Raw genomic sequence first — 17,774 nt, 5'->3', positions numbered from 1 at the left:
TGGTGCCATTTTTAATGCTCGAAGGTGCCGAAAAAAATTATTTTTTAATAAATTTCAAAGCCAAAAAGGTCGAGTAGATCGACAGCATCTTGATTAAGACGTTTTGATACGAACTTGTATCATTTCGTATCAAAACGTCTTAATCAAGATGCTGTCGATCTACTCGACCTTTTTGGCTTTGAAATTTATTATTAAGCTACATTACAGATCCGTGCATAGTGTACCCAAATTATTTTTTATTCTCTAAAAATCTGTTTTTTGCATTATTGAAAAGCATGTTGATACAACTCTTTGTATAAAATTAGAGTACAAAAAACGCGCTTACCTGTGCACGTACTGCAGGCTGTTCAGGTAAGCCATGCCTCGCGCTACACCCAGCATCATTCGCACCAAGGCCACGGCTGGGAAAGCCTTGTGAGCCTCACGATGCGCGCGCAGAAATGCCTCCAGGCAACCGTGATCCATGAGCTCGGTCACGATCATGAAAGGCCGTGAGCGCATCACGACCGCTTCGAGGCGAACCACGTTGGGGTGCTGGAAACGCTCCAGAGCCATCGCCTCGCGTAGAAAGTCGAGCTGTAAGGGTGGAGAAATGGATCGAGGGTTAAAAACATTTGTAACAATGGTAAAGAAATCGATAAAATTTTGGAGCATCGCTGAAAGTTGTAGTAAGACTTAGTAAGAATATCAAAGCCCATACAGAAGTAGGTAGTATTTTGAACGTTTCGAATATTTCTTTATTCATATTTAACATGGTGAAAAGACATCAATTCAGAAATAGATCGGGGGTGAAAAACATTTGTAATAATGGTAAAGGATTCGATAAAATTTTACAGCATAATGGTTGGAGGTTGGAGTAATACGAAGTAAGAATATCAAAGCCCATACAGAAGTATAGGTAGCATTTTGGACGTTTTGAATATATCTTTATTCATATTTAACATGGTGAAAAGGCAGCGATTCAGAAATAGATCGGGGGTGAAAAACACTTGTAATAATTATGAATGTCCGATAATATCAAATCGCAGCCGATACTCGATGGGTTAGTATCGGTATGTGTCTGATACTAGGGTGGTATCGGTGCCGATCCGATACCAAATTGATATATCACTTTGAGCCATGATTTGCCATCCAACGCTGTGATCTTAAAAGGTAAACTTATTAAAAAATAGTAGATTAACAATTGGAGGTAACTAGACTTCTAAACGTTAAAGCGAATTTTGGATTAAAAACTTGGAAAAATTAGCTTTTAGTGTTTCAATTTTGCCGATTTTGCTTATTAAAGCATCGTAATGACGTCATTTGCTATCGGATCGCGATATTTTTCGTCCAAAATATCGGGCATCGGAATGAAATGTCAAGTATCGGATATCGCCAGTAACAATTATGGTAAAACATTCGCCAGAAATTGCTCGTAAAAAAACCGCCCTAAAAAGTGTCTTCAGTTAATGTGACACATTGTGGCTTAGCAATTCATTATCAAGCTATAGACCCAATATATTATGCAAATTTGTAAAACCTCGAGACGCGAAACGAGGCTACAAGAATGGTACCTGTTCGTGCGGCTCGCATTGGGCGTGAAGTTGCTTGATAGCCACTTTGATCGGCTCCGTTGTGCAGTCACCAGATCCTAAAAAACAAGAAATTAAAATTCAAAACAAGGGTTGACTAATAAAGCTAACTCTGCATGGTTACACAAATAAAAATAAAGCAATCTTTGGCGTTTTGCCACTTTTCTATTAATAAGCCCTTACTTCGTCCTACGAAACTACGAAATATGTCATCGAAAGTCTTGTTTCGAACAATATTTATTACGAAATTGCATGACAAAAGACTATAAGTTCAAATTATAGCAAAAAAAATTAAAATTAAGGTGAAATGTAAATCTGAATAAAACCATAAAACCGAAAGATTTTAAAAAAAGAAGATTTTATATGTCGCTAATTTTTTTTTCAAAACACTAAAGGTATTGTTTATACAAGATTAAAACGTAACTTTGGCAACCTTTTAAGCAGTGCAAAAAAGCTTTGGAATTTTTTTTTAAGAAAAATACAATAGAAGGCGAATAAAAAAAAGTATATGACGAAGAAGGAGGTAGCATTCCTTGACACGTTTCTCCAATAGAAAAACCTGATCACTCTTATTTCAAGTTTTCAAGCTTCAAACGAGATTCTAAAAATATCTATAGTGCTTAGCAAAACGTTGCCCAGCCAGAAATGTCCTATACTCAGGCCCAGAGAGGAGCGAGTCGAAAATGCTTGCTACATTTTACATTGCTTTCAGTGTACTAGTGATAAATAAGCGGTAATAGTTGGTCAAAAAGCAGCTTCAGAAGGACTAGATTTTTGAACACATATGCGTGTGTATCGTTTATTGAACCCGCCCCTATTGAGGTAAAGGCGATATCGTCTTGCCGAAAACAACTCAATGCTTATTGACTTAGGCCAGAAATTATACATCTACCAGTAGGCCGACCTGGACCCATCGTCCTTCCTGGACCGTGGAGAGATAACAAGGTTAGATTTTGGTTGGGAAAGACAAAGGTGGGCGGCTTTTGGGATGGTTTTGTTCTTTGAGAGATACAGTATAAAAACAAGCATATTTTTTTGGCAAGTTACTTCTGCTTCTACATTTTTTAAACCGTTTACCGTCGCTTTACATATTACCACACTTTACTTTCCTCATAAGGCCATTTCGAAAAGCGTGTAAGATATATAGTGTTTAGTTGTTCTTAGGAATGTCCGATGAAAAAGCAACAAGGTCAAACAGGGTTGCCACACAGTTTTGTGAAACCAATTCAAAGACGTTTCAGGGAAAATTAAAAGCTTTTTCCGTCGCTTGACTTTTTTTTTTAATCTAATTCGAAAACAAAAAAGTAGAAATGCCATGGGCAACACATTACAAAATAGTTGAAAGGCTTGTTTAACAACGGAACTTTCTAATTACAAAACTTAAGCTTGACACAAAATAAATTAAAAATCTATTCAAAGATTTCTAGAAAAAAAGGGTTTTTCAAAGACTTTTTAATACGCAAATCAATTCGAAGACATTCAAAGACTTTACGACAATCATGTCAAATACGACTTTACAAACGGTTCGTTTCGTAAACAAGCCTGCAAATAATACCGTGTCGTCATCCAGTAAATTTCGGAAGCAAAACCCAACAAAATTATCAAAAATAAATATTTGTAAATGTTTCATCAAAATTGTTATCGGCTTGAGTAGCCATGCCTACACGAAAATACCCAGTTTAGACAAGGCTTCTGCAAGAAATACATTAAGGTGTTGGATCGTTTACCTAATTCATACAAATAAACGAAGGACCATGAAAAAAAGAAAAAAATCGGCGCAGTTCTCAAATCCAGTGAACAGCTTAGGCAGACGGACAAACAACAAACAAACTCCAATTACTAATCACCATGTGGCATTTTGCCGAAGCAACGTTTACCCGAAAGTAATTTCATTTCGTAACGGCGCGTTTCTCTAAACGGCGCGAAATTAGAGGCGGGCCTGCTGTCGGCGCCCAAGGTCATCCAGAGTCGGTCTCAAGGTCGAAGGAAGCGGCGGCTTGATGATGACGTCATTCGACGACGAGGTTAGGCACAGGACGTGATTAACCGTGGGCGGCCAAAGCGGCTTACACCAACCGCCAATAAACAAAGAGACTCGAAACGAGAAGACGACTAGGTTCTTGTCGATTTGTGACTTTCATTTTAATTTTGCACAACGCCAAATATTAAAATCGCGATAGTTTTTAACCGAGGTCCTACTTTTCAGTTATTTGGTAGGATAAAAGATTGTTAAACTTTTTCAATCTAAAAACGTAAACAGCAGATTTTGGACCCCCCTAAACGTTGTTTCAATCTATTTAACAGTCCTCCAAATTATAGCCTACTATTAGCAACTATGAATATTTTTACAAACTTAAAACAAATTTGTTCTGAAAATAAAGTCGAAGACTACTAAGGTTATTCTTGTTGTCAACACTGTCCCAAAAAATATTAATTTCGCAGTAAATTTGCAATACTCGATATAATGAGCAGTATTTTGCAGTGTTGAAATGACTTATTAATGACTTGCACTTATGCCACTGTTTTCAAATGACTTGACTTGAGCCATTTGGGCAAAATGACTTGATTTGAATTTAGTCGTTTGGACAAATGACTTGGGTTGAAATGAAGTGTTTTATTTTTGTTTTAAAATTAAGCTATTTATTTTAATTTTTGCACAGAGAAGAATTTTTCGTTATTTTTTAGTTGAGTTATTGCTCATAATAATCGGACAAGTTTACTTATTTTGATAGGTTAACGTTCAATTTTTATAACAAGCACTTGTCCTGAAATTGACTTGCTCTAATTAAGATTTGTCTGGGACTTGACTTGGTAATATTTCAAAAAGACTTGACTTTGACACAAATTATTTTACAAATCCCTTAACTGAAATTTAAGCACTTTCAAAATGACTTGTTTTACAACACTGAAAATTAAAGCAATTTAATATGAAGTAACTCAGTTTTGAACTGTAGGTGTACATTGTACAAGAAACAATAAAATTATTTTTTTAAAGATTTGACTGGGACTGCATAAAGACCAATCGACATTAAATAAAATGACATACTATATTTACATTCAAATGTATAAATAATTGACATTAAACAACGAAAGGGGTAACGAACAAGTGCTGAAGTGCGACAGTATTTAAAAAGCAAATTTAGGTCGGCAGTTATAAACAGTTTTGATCGTTTTGCTATTTACATACAATAAACCTGATTGTAAATGGTCAATTGGTCAAATTAGAATTTGTGGAATACTTAACTTTGCAAACAGACCCGGGCAACATATATAGGCGCCCACGACGATAAGTCTTAACTTGAGCGAACTCGCTTATGTCATAATTGCCGCTTTGTGACGTCACGAATGGCTGAATTGTTGAGGGATATCCGGGGAATGTTTTTTAATAGGTATTGAAAGGCCGAGCTTTTCTGGACTTTGGCCCTTGCATTCTTATAAGTAAGTTAACGACGTTTAAGTTTAGTGCAAGCTTGGAAACTCAACTGCTCGCGTATATCGCGTATTTATTTTTTGTGTGTAAATTGGCGAGCAAGTAATTTATCTCCTATTTACATTTTTTTAATTTTCTTATCTTCTAGATCTCTCCGACCGATTTTCGTTGTCCCGGATAAACTAGTATTTTGTTGCCATTTTAAACGCAAAATTACATGGTTGCATTTCCACCGGGCTATTCCAAACCTGCGAAGCCTTTTTTCAATAAATAAAAGTGTGTTTTGTACCAAAAACAGAACAAGCCAACCAGCATTACGAAAAAACGAAGTCGCATTGGCATGCAGGCGAGTGCAAAATCTCATTCACGTAATGTCACAAAATTATTTCAAGTCGCAAAAATAATTCTTTAAAAAATTTAGTGCTTGATAATGAAATGCAAAGCCAAAAAATACGAGAAGATCTACATCATCTTGAACAAGACGTTTCGATACGAGTTTGTGTCCTTTTCAGTCAATGTGACTGAGAAGCAATTCAAGCACCACTTATAAAAGGTGGGACGCAATTGTTATCAGTTTCTCAAAGTTTCTATAGTTTGGAGCATTATAGTATAGAAACTTCTCAGTCACATTAACTGATAATGATACACGCTCGTACCGAAACGCCTTAATCAAAATAATGTCGATCTACCTTTTTGGCTTTGCAATTCATTATCAAGGTACGTTATAGATCCGTGCACATTGCACAGTGAACCTAATTTAGTGCTTGTTTTAATAAAGGGACTCATAGCTGTACAATAAAAGCACACAAAGCTGTTCTCACCGATCTTGGTAAGGGTTCCTTGGTAGACTTCGCCGAACTCGCCACACCCAATCACCTTGTGGGTGGTGACTAGAGAGGGGAGGGTCTCACACTCGAACTCGTGGGGCAACATCGGACCCAGCGAGAAGGGGTCCACGTAGGTGCGTTGATCTGCGGGGACCGAAAGAGAAGGGGTGAGTATTCTGGTCTTTTTAATTCAGGCGTTTTTTTTTTTCAGCTGGTAATTAACGCAAGCAACTCTCAGTGATCCTTTTAGTTAAATGGCGAATAATTTCATAATTTATTTTGTTTTTTCGTAGTTCTTAATTAAAAAGTTTTTTTTAACGTAAGCTTGAAATAAATTTTCTGAACGCGACATCGAGCAGGCAAAATTATGATAACAATAAACGCATAACGTGGCCATATATACTATTTTCAATTTTCCACCATGGTGAATTTTTCTTCTAATTTTTTAGGCAAGGTATGGGCCAGCGCATATTGTGAACAAAGGCACTACAAATGCTCGTGGTTTCAGTGATTTTCAACCTTTCATGGGTGATGACCCCGTCCCTACGATATTAAGATATGTGGCCCTCAATCACATGAATAAAAATACTTAACGTTATTTATGACAATAAACGAAATAAAAAACAAACGAAATCACATTACCTGAAGCAGTCAAATAAGATCACTTTAGATAAAACACAATTGAATGTAATTGAAAGTGGTCGTTTTCAAAAAAGTTTAATTGGAGAATAATTACAAACAAAAAATAGGGTCACGGAACGTTACAAAATGGGTTTATGAGCTTACAACACAACCACGGGTTTTAGTTTTACTGTTCTAAAAACAAATATCGTGCTACCATAATGAATATTATGAATTTGGCCGCCAAGGAGGGCCGAGGGTGCTGGTTGCGGAACCCTGCAACTATAACTACAGTTCCAATTGATTGTTAAAAGTTTGGTAAAAAAAAGTCTTTAGACGTACAAATGTCATACCCCACGCCACTATAAGTGCAATTTCCAATTACAGTTGGTAAAAGTTTGGTAAACGGAAACAAATAGTGCGACGTACTAATGTCATACCAACAACTCTTACTGGAAATTCCAATATGTCGACTAAAGTTCGGTAAAAACAAAAAAATCGTCGGACGCACAAATGCCATATCAAGCCAGCAACGACAAGGAAGGGACAAAGTTTTAATCCCGGCCTGACAACGAACACAGCTCGACGTCGGTATTAAATCGGCATTTCGGCCGTTAATGCAATAAGACAGATCGGGCGGGGGCGGCGAGGCAGCTGACGGCCTCGATTTGCCGCGGCTAATTTGCCTAAAGGCCGTCCGTGATGAATAATTTATTACGTTGTCGAGTTGGCTCAAGTTCGTTGGAGAAGTGGTCGCTTTCAGATGCGGGGAAAATGGAACTGACATGGGTGCTGAGTCGATGGGACGTGACTACCAAACGCAATAATACACGCCCGCAGGACACGAAAAACATGTCTAGTTGCAATTTTAGGAAAATTTTTGCCTATTTTGAAACGAAATTTAGTTTTGCCAAGTTGGGTCGTTTTACCAAGTTTTTTTACTAAGTTTTGCTCATTTTTAAGCAAGGTAATTTGCTAGGCTTTGTCGTTTTCGGCAAAAGAAGTGTTTCATTTGTAAAGCCTTAAGTAGACACAGATAGGAAGACAGTTAAACTTTCACTTTTCGTGCTTACAAATATCATAAAACAAAAAAAAAACTGTTTTTAAAATAACGATCCGACAAAATTTGAAATTCTGGGCAAGTAATTAACTCCATTCGAAAAATTAATTAGAAAAGATCGCGTTGGAAGTCGAGTATGGACTGCTCGGTTTCGCACAAACGATTAGATAAAATTGACTGATGAAAAGGCAGCTGTGTCGCAAAGCTTATTGTTAGCGTATAAGCGTCCACAAAGACACCGAGACGCATACAACACATGCCAAAAACTCTCGACCGTCATAAAATTTTAACCCGAGCCAGAACCAGGGCTGTGGAGTGTCAGTTAAATAAAACGAGTCCCGACTCCGGCCAAATGTGCAATTTTGTCGAGTCCGACTCTACAGTAAGTAAGTGTCATATAACTCATCCACCCACAATACATGAAATAAAAGACAATACATGGTTGAAAAATAATCAACCATATGCTATTGCACGGTATTTGCACCTCGAAATTTGGTACTGCACAAGTGCACATGCACACGCTGGACTCGAGACTCGGGTAGTCTTATTCGAGTCCCGAGTCCGACACCAGCAAAACAAACCGACTCCGTCGAGTCCCGAGTCCGACTCCGCAGCCCTGCCAACAAGCCACAGAGACAAGCCAGGTTGGAAAGTAAGTCCTGCGCGGGGGATTTACCAATTTTAGCGGGCAAATTTTACAAATAACGTTATTACAGCCGCGCAAATTTGGGCGGAAATGTTATTACAGGCTTACAGCCGCGCAATTTTAAGCTGCAAAATAGTTTCCCCCGCGCAAAATCCAAATTTTCCAATCTGACAAGTTACCGACTCTACGGAAACGAGGCAATTGCGACAAGGCAGAATACAGGAGGGCCACTCACCTGGTATAACGGTGTGGGCGGTGAGGTGCTCCATGTGCGGCGCCAGTCCGTTCTCTCTGGGCGCATCCTGCTGGTCGTGGAGCGGCTTCTTGTCCCGCGACCCACTGGCGCACTTGAACCATAAAACGACCAGAGTGGCAACCTGCAGGGAACCGGATAAATATTAATTGACCCAAGGTCTTTTGCGACTAGAAACTGTCGAAGAGCGCCTTGCCTTTTTATGCGGTTCCTAATTTTACAAAAAATGTGGATATTTTGCCTAAATTTCCACCTCTGCTCATATAATTCTGTCTTTTTGGATTTTTTTTTATACGCAAATGACGACAAAAAGAAATGATAAAAAGGCAATAATGCTCCCCCACCCCGGGATAGGTGCCTCATTGGCATCACAGAATCGCCGAGGGTTCTCAGCCCCGCAAAAAAGATCGCCTTGCCTGACGGCGGCCTTTACTGATCCGTGATAGAAGAAGAAAGCTAGAGTGACAAACATTTTTTTTATAAGATAACCGATAAGCAAGCTTCTTAATTGTTTCCGACGGTTAAACCACTTCTAAATAATAAATTACAAAATTAGGAGCCCGATAAGCGAGCTTCTTTATTGTTTCTGACGTTAAAACCGCCTATAAATAATAAATATCTAATTACGCGCATCTTTATATAGGTTGTTTGGGGCTAGGATAAACAACTGCTTGTTATGTTTGTCCAAAATAGCCCTGCTGCTGGAGTATTGCGAGCTAAATGCATGTCAAGCAGCACTGTAAAACTGAAGTTGGTTTGACACCAATTGTATAACATGTAACAGTGCTAAGTTACAAACGCGGTTCAAATTAACCTTAAACTTTTTTTTTTTTCTTCAAATCGAGGTGTGATTTTTCTTTGCTCCATCCTTCAAAGAATAAAACATCTTTAAGGTTTAGGCCAGTTTGAAGTTCGGACGTGTTCAAACTTTAAGAATTCTATAGTTCTACGTTCCTCTCATTTTCAAGTTTTACAGATATGCTGAAGGAAAATGGGTAATATTTCTCGGCCTTGGAATCAATTTTCTAACATTTCACCTTCGACGCTCAAACACTTTCATGTATAAGGATTAAGGAATCTCCGGGAGACAATAGAACATAATATTGCTTAAAATTCGATATATTAACAGTTTAAATATAATTTTTCATGACGCAGAACATTTTCCCGGTTTCCTAATTTTTAATACAAATTATTGTAAAAAAAAATTAAAAATTGTTACCAAAAAGTGCATTTCCCGGTTTTCCACCTTTATAGCCACAAACAACATAACTTAACAACAAGAAAACAAGCAAAATTTCACCAACGCACCAAAATGAAGAGAACGGCCGCAGCTGCGATGAGGTAGGGGTGGGCGATGGCCGGTGAGCTCGGATCCTGGGATTCGGTGACGACGGACGAAGACGGATCATCGGGTAGAGTCGAGAATAGCACGAGGGGACTCAGGTCGCCGTAACCTGCGCAAAACAGGGTCGTTTTGGGGCTCTATCAAGTCTACAAATTATGCTCATTAGGATCCTACCGCAACGCGCATTATTTGGGTTAAGGTGCGGGTTAGCGTTTGGGTTAATATTATTAATAATGATACTTGACCCACCCACACCAAAACGCTAACCCTTACACAAATATTGTGCGTAAAGCATAATTTGTATAGACGGTACCTTTGTTGTACTTTTTTTCTTTTTTTTACGTACCAAATTGAAAGAGCCCTCATTTTTTAGACTCTACAGAAACTTTTCGGGCAGAGAAGACTTTGAAACGGCGAAGTAAGACCTAAACCGCGGCTTTCCCGATTTAGGGCCACTATAGCAGCATATAGGTGACTATATACCAGGGGTCGGGAACCTATGGCTCGCGAGCCATATATCATATATGGCTTTTGATAAAGGAATTTTCCCCTCAGATAAAAATAAGCTGTCATTGTAGCATGATGTGAATAAAACTGGACGCGGGGGGCCATAGCCCTCTTTAAAACTGTACCGTATTTTTCTTTTTTTTTAAACAAGACTAGTAGCATTTTTTCGCTTCGCGCGAATCCTTATTGTCTATGGTGCCGATTAGTCCGTTTGATGGAATCTCTAAATGTTAAAAAGGTCATGTTTTTTTTTTTTTTTTTTTTTTTTTTTGCGATAAAAGGGGAGCAGTCTTTTAAAAAGCAACTTTTTAAACAGCAACATTTTAAATGACTCTCATCGAAATACAAGCAAAAGTATTCCGTTTTTATGGCTCCCTTGGCTAAAAAGGTTCCCGACTCCCGCGATATACAATATACATAGCATCGGGCTTTAACTTCTCGTCCAGTTAACTTTATGTTAAATAGTTAATCTACTTGTAAAAGTATATTTGAGGGATCCAAGCACTGAAACACCGTGGGCTAAATTGCTTTTAATCCCATTCCATATAATTTTTTCACATTTAAACTAATTATTCTTAAAACACTTACACTGAATGCGCAAGGTCAATTTCCTGTTTATTAAAAAACAAGGTATACCTAAGCATAACAAGCCTATCTAACTACTGATAAAATAGGGGGTTTTAGATTGCTACCCTATTTAGGGAACGAGAAATATTTTTTGTGCAATAACTCGAACATTTTTCGAGGGGTAAATATATCCTAAAACTTTGCAACGATCTAGATTCTAGAAGATAAGCGAAATATATTAAAAAAACACTGCAGTTACCACCGTCCACGCATTTAAAACAAACCATGAAAAAACAAGGAGACTCACCGGCGGCGTTGCGAGCTCGTATGGTGAGGCTGTACTGCGTTCCCGCTTCCAGGCGCGCGATAACGATATCGTTAGAGTTGGAAGTTGCATTGGAGGCTTCGCGATCCTGAAGAACGCGCGGCGAGTAAGGGGCTTTCCCCAAGTCGCTGCTCTTCGACCACAGGACCTTGAAACAGAGAAAGACGGTCATTTTTGTAATTTCGGTAAAAATCGTGGATTTGCTGACATAGCCAACTCATTTTGCCTTTTAAAGGCAAACAGACTACTAGGGACTGTACATATTTCGACCAGTCAGCTTGCAGCGAAATCGCAGTATAGGAAACGAATGAAAAATCTTTCGGAAAATTATGGCCTCGCTAAAATCTTGCTAGCGTGCAGAATTCATTACAAAAGGTTATTCTGTTCTAGGACAAAGGATTATACATGTAATTTTGCGATGGACTCCAGCCTTAAGACCGAGATAAGAACAACACCAACGTCCAATAAAACACAATTCGGAATAAAGCAAAAATAGGACGAATATCTAATGGTATTATTACTGTCTAAATCGGAATAAATCCCAAATCCGTCGGAATAAGAGCTATAAGGTCAGAATCAGACCTAAACAACACTTTAACTAACCCAAACCCCACCCCTAAGTACATTACTATCTCCCCTAACAATTTCAACACTAACCTACTTTCTAACCCCACCCATTAACCACCAATAACCCCAAACAGGACCAAAAATCCGGTGCCAAAACAGCGGCGCCCTGACGGCGCCGGTCAGACTAGGGCGTCCAAACGTAGTCACCAAAACGGCCGATGCCAGATCGACCGATGGCCCCCGATTTTTTCTGCTTTAGCGACACTGGTTTCAAACTTTGTCAATTGCATTCTAGCGAATTTGCGAATTGCATTATAGCGAATAATAACTATAGTCTATGGGGAAGTGTTTTTGGTCCCCTTTTAGGTCATTTTGCTTCACAATGCTTGAATTTTTCCTGGAAAGAAACAGAAATGTTCCGAAATCAAACTTTCACGAAAAAAAATCGACATTACAGTGCAGTCTAACTGCATTTGTTGGAGGCAGCCTCTCTCGGCAATTAAGAAAAGAACGTGTTTGCGCGCACCGAAATACTCCAAAAATTAATTTCACGCGTTTGTTGCCGCAACAGCGGGAAGGGGAATTTTTGCACCGGCGAGCTGAGGTCTCAGTGCAGGTGAGGGCGCCACACAGAAACTTTCGCGTTAATTCCTCGGCAGCTGTCGTCTGATTTCGCAGCGGCGAGAGCTAAGCGACGGGCACGCGGTTTAATATATATGCATAATTGAAAACAAATAAGTCAGACCGTGCCTAGCTTGTTTGCTCTGTTCGGCTGCAACGTCGGTAAGCTTTGTTTACAGACAACTCACTTTTCTCGACCTCACATAATCTGATAAGCAGCCGGCGAGCTCGAAGCGGCTGCATTAGTTACACACGTGTGTATCTCCAAACAGTAGCTATTGAAAAATAGAAACTGTTAGCGCTGTGAGGTAGCTACGCGACCGATGTTCCAACAAAGTTCCAACCAAGTTAGTACAGTCGGTTTCCAATTAATCGCAATTTTTTCGAAATTTTGACGCTGGACAACCGTTTGGTTTTACCTGCGCTCATGCCTTTGAATTAACACAAATAAATAACGGAAAATTATATTTTTCTTTCAAATAAATCATGATTAGATCAGGTGCCCAGGGTATTGGTGCAGAATGAGTGAGTTAGCGGAACAAGCTTTTCGCCTTCGGACTCCAGCCATAAGACCGACATCGATATAGGAATAAAACACATTTTACCAAAATGGATAATAATTAAATAACTAATCATCGGGTCTAATCGGAATAACACCTAAACGGCCAGAATAAGGTATAAAGAACGTTTTAACTAACCACAAACCCCATCCTGAACTTCAACACTAACCCCCCTTAACAATTTATCCTAACCCAAATTTTAACACCACCCATTCCCCACCCCTAACCGCAAACAAAGAAAAACAATCTGCTAAAACAGCCACGCCTGAACTGCCCGGTTCAAGTTCGCAAACAACTGTTTCAGTTTGAGGCACACTAAAAAAATCGCAGGACACTTTTATATTCTTTAGACTTTACAGTCTTGATCGAAGTCAGTCATTTATAAGATATTTCGCCACAAAATAAGGCATCATCATTCTCTTAATTCGACTGAAGATTCCGACGATGCCTTATTTTGTGGTGAAATAAGTTTCTCTTATTAATGACTAGAACTTATAAGTTACAGACTTTAATTAAGACAGGAAAGCCGAAAGAATATTTGCTTGTGACACCCCAGTTGAGAACCACTGTGCTAAAGCGAAACTTTTGAAACACCAGCCTTGCAGTTTTTACGCACCTGGTATTCCACAGTTGGGCCGTTAGCGTACCGGGGCCTGTCCCACCGAAGCATGACGCTCGTCGTGTTGTGTGACGTCATTTTGACCCCTGTGACGACAGAGGGTAGGGTCTCCCCCGTGGTGAGGGTGGCGGACGAACCGCTGGCACTCAACAAGTAGGAAAACTGGAGAAAACAAAACCGAGTGTAACGCCAAAATAACGATTAGAAAATAGAAAAGGTAACCTTCCGTGGAATAAACAATTTCTTTTTTTTTAATTCAAATATGCAAACTTTATAAACATTCTAACTGGAAAAAGCTGTTTATTATGGTGCAGTGCAAATGTTGTACTTTTGACTGCGTTGCACTCAAATAGACGACTCTACTACATGTGCTATCTCGAGACATATATTTTTATTGTTTATTTTATTTATAGTATTATTTATTTTCCACAAAAATAAAAAAGCGAAGACACAACATAAAACAACAAAGGCTAAAATTCCAAGTTTCTCTTAGGATATTTGTAAGAATTTTTCATCTTCCTCTTAAAATTTGTTTTAAAATTACAACAGAAAGGTTCAAATTATAGCTGCCGCCTTGATCGATAAAAAAAAATCGAACAGAAAGGTGCAAAAGTTCGACAGCTCCTTACCTCTCGAAGCAGAGCCCCGGGAATGTTCGGTCCGTTGAGGTTGGCTTGGTTCCGCACCAAGTTGGTGGCGTTTGGATGACGCTCGAACGTGGCGCCGTTAAAGGCCACCACTGTGAATGTATAGCTGCGAAATCGAATTGAATCGTTTAGTTCTGTTGTTCCTAAACTGATGTCCGTGAAGACGTTTTATTAGGTCCGTGTGAATGTAACTTATTGATTTATAATGTTCATATAAGCCAGAGCACAGTCTTCACTTTGCGTTTGAATAACATTAAATCATTCGAAAGCTTGTGAAGTTTATTGAATCCTGATTTGAATATAGTAGACTAATTCCTGGAATAAGATTTTTTTTAATTTTTCTTGTTTCAAACAAGAATGTTGTTTTCCATTATTTCATGTAAGTTAACGAGGTCCTTCGACAAAAAAAAACGTTTGAGAACCACTTACTTAAGAGTTAAGACTTTTTGTGGTTCTCACAAAAAAATGGCGGTCACTTTGCATTTTTTAATGAATAACAAACCACATTTAAAAAAGCTTGTAAATTGAAAAGATCCCTTTAAAAATGTTCACTCGCTTAAAGCAAAAATACAAAACAGCTTTTCTGCGTTCAACCCAGGATACCCGCGGTTTTCAAGTTTCGTTTTGTAAAGTAATTGGATCAAACATTAATTTATAAAAGCACAAAGTGATTATATAGGTCGAAAACTTAACAACCCTTGGCAGAATCGATCTGACATTTTGGAAGCGACAACGTTGAAGTCATTTATCGAAGCATGATCTTACACGCCGGTCACATAAACTCGTGCAAGAAATAAAATAAAAAGGTAATATATAAGTTGTTTTCGCATTCGAACAAAATCGATCCTTCGCACCAGGAGAGTCACAATGTTTTTTGCCAAAATTCCAGGTTAATTTATTCAACCACTGCATTAAAATGAAGTAGTCTGGCTGTGATGGCCGTGAAAGATAACGGTTTATAATATCGATGAATTAAACAAAACATATATTAGTTCTGCGCCTGTCGTTCTGATAGGAATTTGACTCATCGAGAAAGAAAATGGTGACTGTAATGCTTCATGGTTGTTACGATTTCTTTATCGTATTTGAATTACGTGTTTAAATGACACGAGTTTTTGACTGCAGTGATTTTTGCGATTTTACAATTCATATGTTACTTTACTGATATGAATTTCGGATTTCAACGTCATCGGTTATTACAGCCTGTCGGCACATTCCACAAATAAACTTGAATTTAAATATTTATTCAGAAAACTTTAACGCCTTATTCGTCAAAAAACTTTTTTCCAATGACATTCTGATTGACTTTTAACTAAGTGCCGCTATTTGTCACCGTCTTTGTAGTATGTTAAAGATGTATTGATCGTGCCGCGGTGTCCATTTTTTGTTAATCTAAACAACTAATCAGAATTTTCTCTCGAATAACAAAATCTGCCTGAATCCGAAAGGTGAAAACAAACGATTCTAGTTGCACATCAATGATAAATATTATACTAAGTACAGAATTTAGGTAGCCGAAAATCAGTTTGTTTAAATGTTACAATAAGATAATAATCAGTATCTCAATTCGAATGAATCAGCACCCCTAGCAGAAACGCTCCGAGCAACCCTAGCAGAAACTTAAGGTGCTCAGTCCCCCTAAATAGTGATAAATCTTTCTGTAAAATGTGTACATTTTTCTGTAAAATATGTGTCGTTTGATGGGTGCCATTGTGGAACGAGTCTAAACAACTATTAACAGAAGTTGGTGATCCGCGCAATTATAACACAATTATAAGCGTACAATTCTCGGCAAAGCGAATTTATACGCGAAGCGCGGACGAAAAAAATATCTCGATTCAAGAAGTTTTCCGTCATAAGCGCGTCAAAAACAACAGGTCGAAAAATCAGCAAAAGGCTCACCTGCTGTGGCCCCTCAAGCCGCTCACGGTTAATGGGTGGGGACGTTCCTGGCATCGACGTGGATGAAAGCTGAGGTTGCTGCAATATTGGCGCGAGGTTTGGTCTTGTGAGTGGCGAGCTGAACAGTTGGTGCGCGAGGATTGAGAGGTAGTTGAAGCGGTAAGCGATGCTGATGATGTTGATGATGCTGATGATAATGCTGGTTGCAACGTTGTTGCTGCAAAATCAGTTATTTGGCGCTCTGGATCAGACAGACGTTATAGTGGCAAAGCCTATAACCATGGCGCCGAGTTTGGGGTGTTTAGGGTGCTCCGAGCATCACTAGCCTAGCAGAAACTTGGGGTGCCCAGTCCCCCTAAATAGCGATAAATCTTCCTTTTAAATGTGTACATTTTTCTGTAAAATACGTGTCGTTTGATGGGTGCCATTTGGGACTCTGAGTCAAAGACTGGTAAAAAAAAAAAAAAAAAATACTTTTAAAAGGTCCGTTGTGTCAACCCTAAGTGGACCCCTTAAAATATTGCAGGAAACCACAAACTGCGATTTTAATATAACAAAGCAAAGTTAAATGAGATGGATTAATTGCTTTGCTTTCAATCAGTTAATCTTTTGTGGGTTGAGTTTCTTTTGTATATACAAAACTTTGGTTTGCAGACCCCAATAAACTGTTTCACAAAACCTTGGGGGTCCGCCGACGTTTGAAAACACTGTCATAACTGAGCTATGGGGAGCGATATGCAAACATAAAGATACGTTCGAGTTTTACAAATATTTCTCTAAAACACCCTTCGACCATTGTGCTCCGATTATTTAGCATTTTTTATTTTTATGGCAAGGTTAGAGTTTCTCCAGAATAGGCTTTTTAAACGTGGAGGTTTGCGGTTTCACAGGAGTCCACATGTTTTTTTAAGAACTTAAGGAAACTTTTGCTTCTTACTTTTTGTATTTTGATTTAGCTCTGAGAAAAACCTTTCAGTGGTATTTTTACTGGTAGGGCCACAGAGCTATGTTAATTAATCTGGTCCATGAACGAAAACGAATTAGGAACCCTGTGTTATTTGATTTGCTTAAGTTCAACAGCGATTAAACCTTCCTATATAACTGATACTATAAGTGGATAGAACTAAAGTCAACTGACTTTTAGCGAGATTGCAAAGCTCAAAGTTTGTTTTCATGTATTTTGTTTTATTTACCGTAGGAACCGTAGACATTTTTCTGTATTTTACGCCCTCTGTATTTTAATCTTGACCAATTTCACAGCCACAGGACTTGATTTTAAGATAGGTCAAGGAAGTTCAACTTAAAAGACGCATTTCAAACAAGAAAATCAGCCATAAAATACGTTGTCTTTGGTCCATGGTCAATAAGGTAGCCTAATCTTGAACTAGACTCGAGCGCCCCGAAAATATACCGACTTCTTCTGTTGTTTTTACTGTAATTGCGTAGGCTGTAATTACGCGCGGGCCACTTCAGTAAGTCGTATTAGCAGGAAGCGTATTTAATGGCGGAGCGACCGCGGAGCGTTGAAATTCCTCACCGCTCGCCGCAAATGGCAATTACTGTGATGTGGAAGCAGATAGGTCCGATAATGGGCAGGCCCGCCTGATCGCCGTGTGATCAACAACAGGGCCTGAACGTTCTGGCAAGAGGTCTCGGCGCGTAATGTCCTTCGATGAGACAAATCGACAATCAACGATTTGAGTTGA

The 17,774-nt window shown here is 38.8% G+C and overlaps 1 protein-coding gene across 1 annotated transcript in view; it reads right to left on the bottom strand.

Annotated features, from left to right (window-relative positions):
• The window catches only part of LOC146163567 (ephrin type-B receptor 1-like), a 28,803-nt gene that overhangs the window by 4,796 nt on the left and 6,233 nt on the right, over positions 1–17,774 (bottom strand). Inside the window, exons 9-17 of the mRNA XM_083381797.1 lie at positions 16,069–16,285; positions 14,149–14,272; positions 13,517–13,681; positions 11,135–11,300; positions 9,717–9,862; positions 8,391–8,532; positions 5,823–5,972; positions 1,554–1,630; positions 326–576 (exon numbers count right to left, since the gene is read on the bottom strand). Of these exons, the coding sequence (XP_083237923.1) occupies positions 326–576; positions 1,554–1,630; positions 5,823–5,972; positions 8,391–8,532; positions 9,717–9,862; positions 11,135–11,300; positions 13,517–13,681; positions 14,149–14,272; positions 16,069–16,285 (1,438 nt within the window). The remainder of the gene's footprint in view (positions 1–325; positions 577–1,553; positions 1,631–5,822; positions 5,973–8,390; positions 8,533–9,716; positions 9,863–11,134; positions 11,301–13,516; positions 13,682–14,148; positions 14,273–16,068; positions 16,286–17,774) is intronic.

This window comes from Ascidiella aspersa, chromosome 2 (genome assembly GCF_963924565.1).
Source record: "Ascidiella aspersa chromosome 2, kaAscAspe10.2, whole genome shotgun sequence".
NCBI classification, from domain to species: domain Eukaryota; kingdom Metazoa; phylum Chordata; class Ascidiacea; order Phlebobranchia; family Ascidiidae; genus Ascidiella; species Ascidiella aspersa.
The sequence above is the reverse complement of the archived record's forward strand: the minus strand, read 5'-3'. Positions and strand labels throughout refer to the sequence as shown.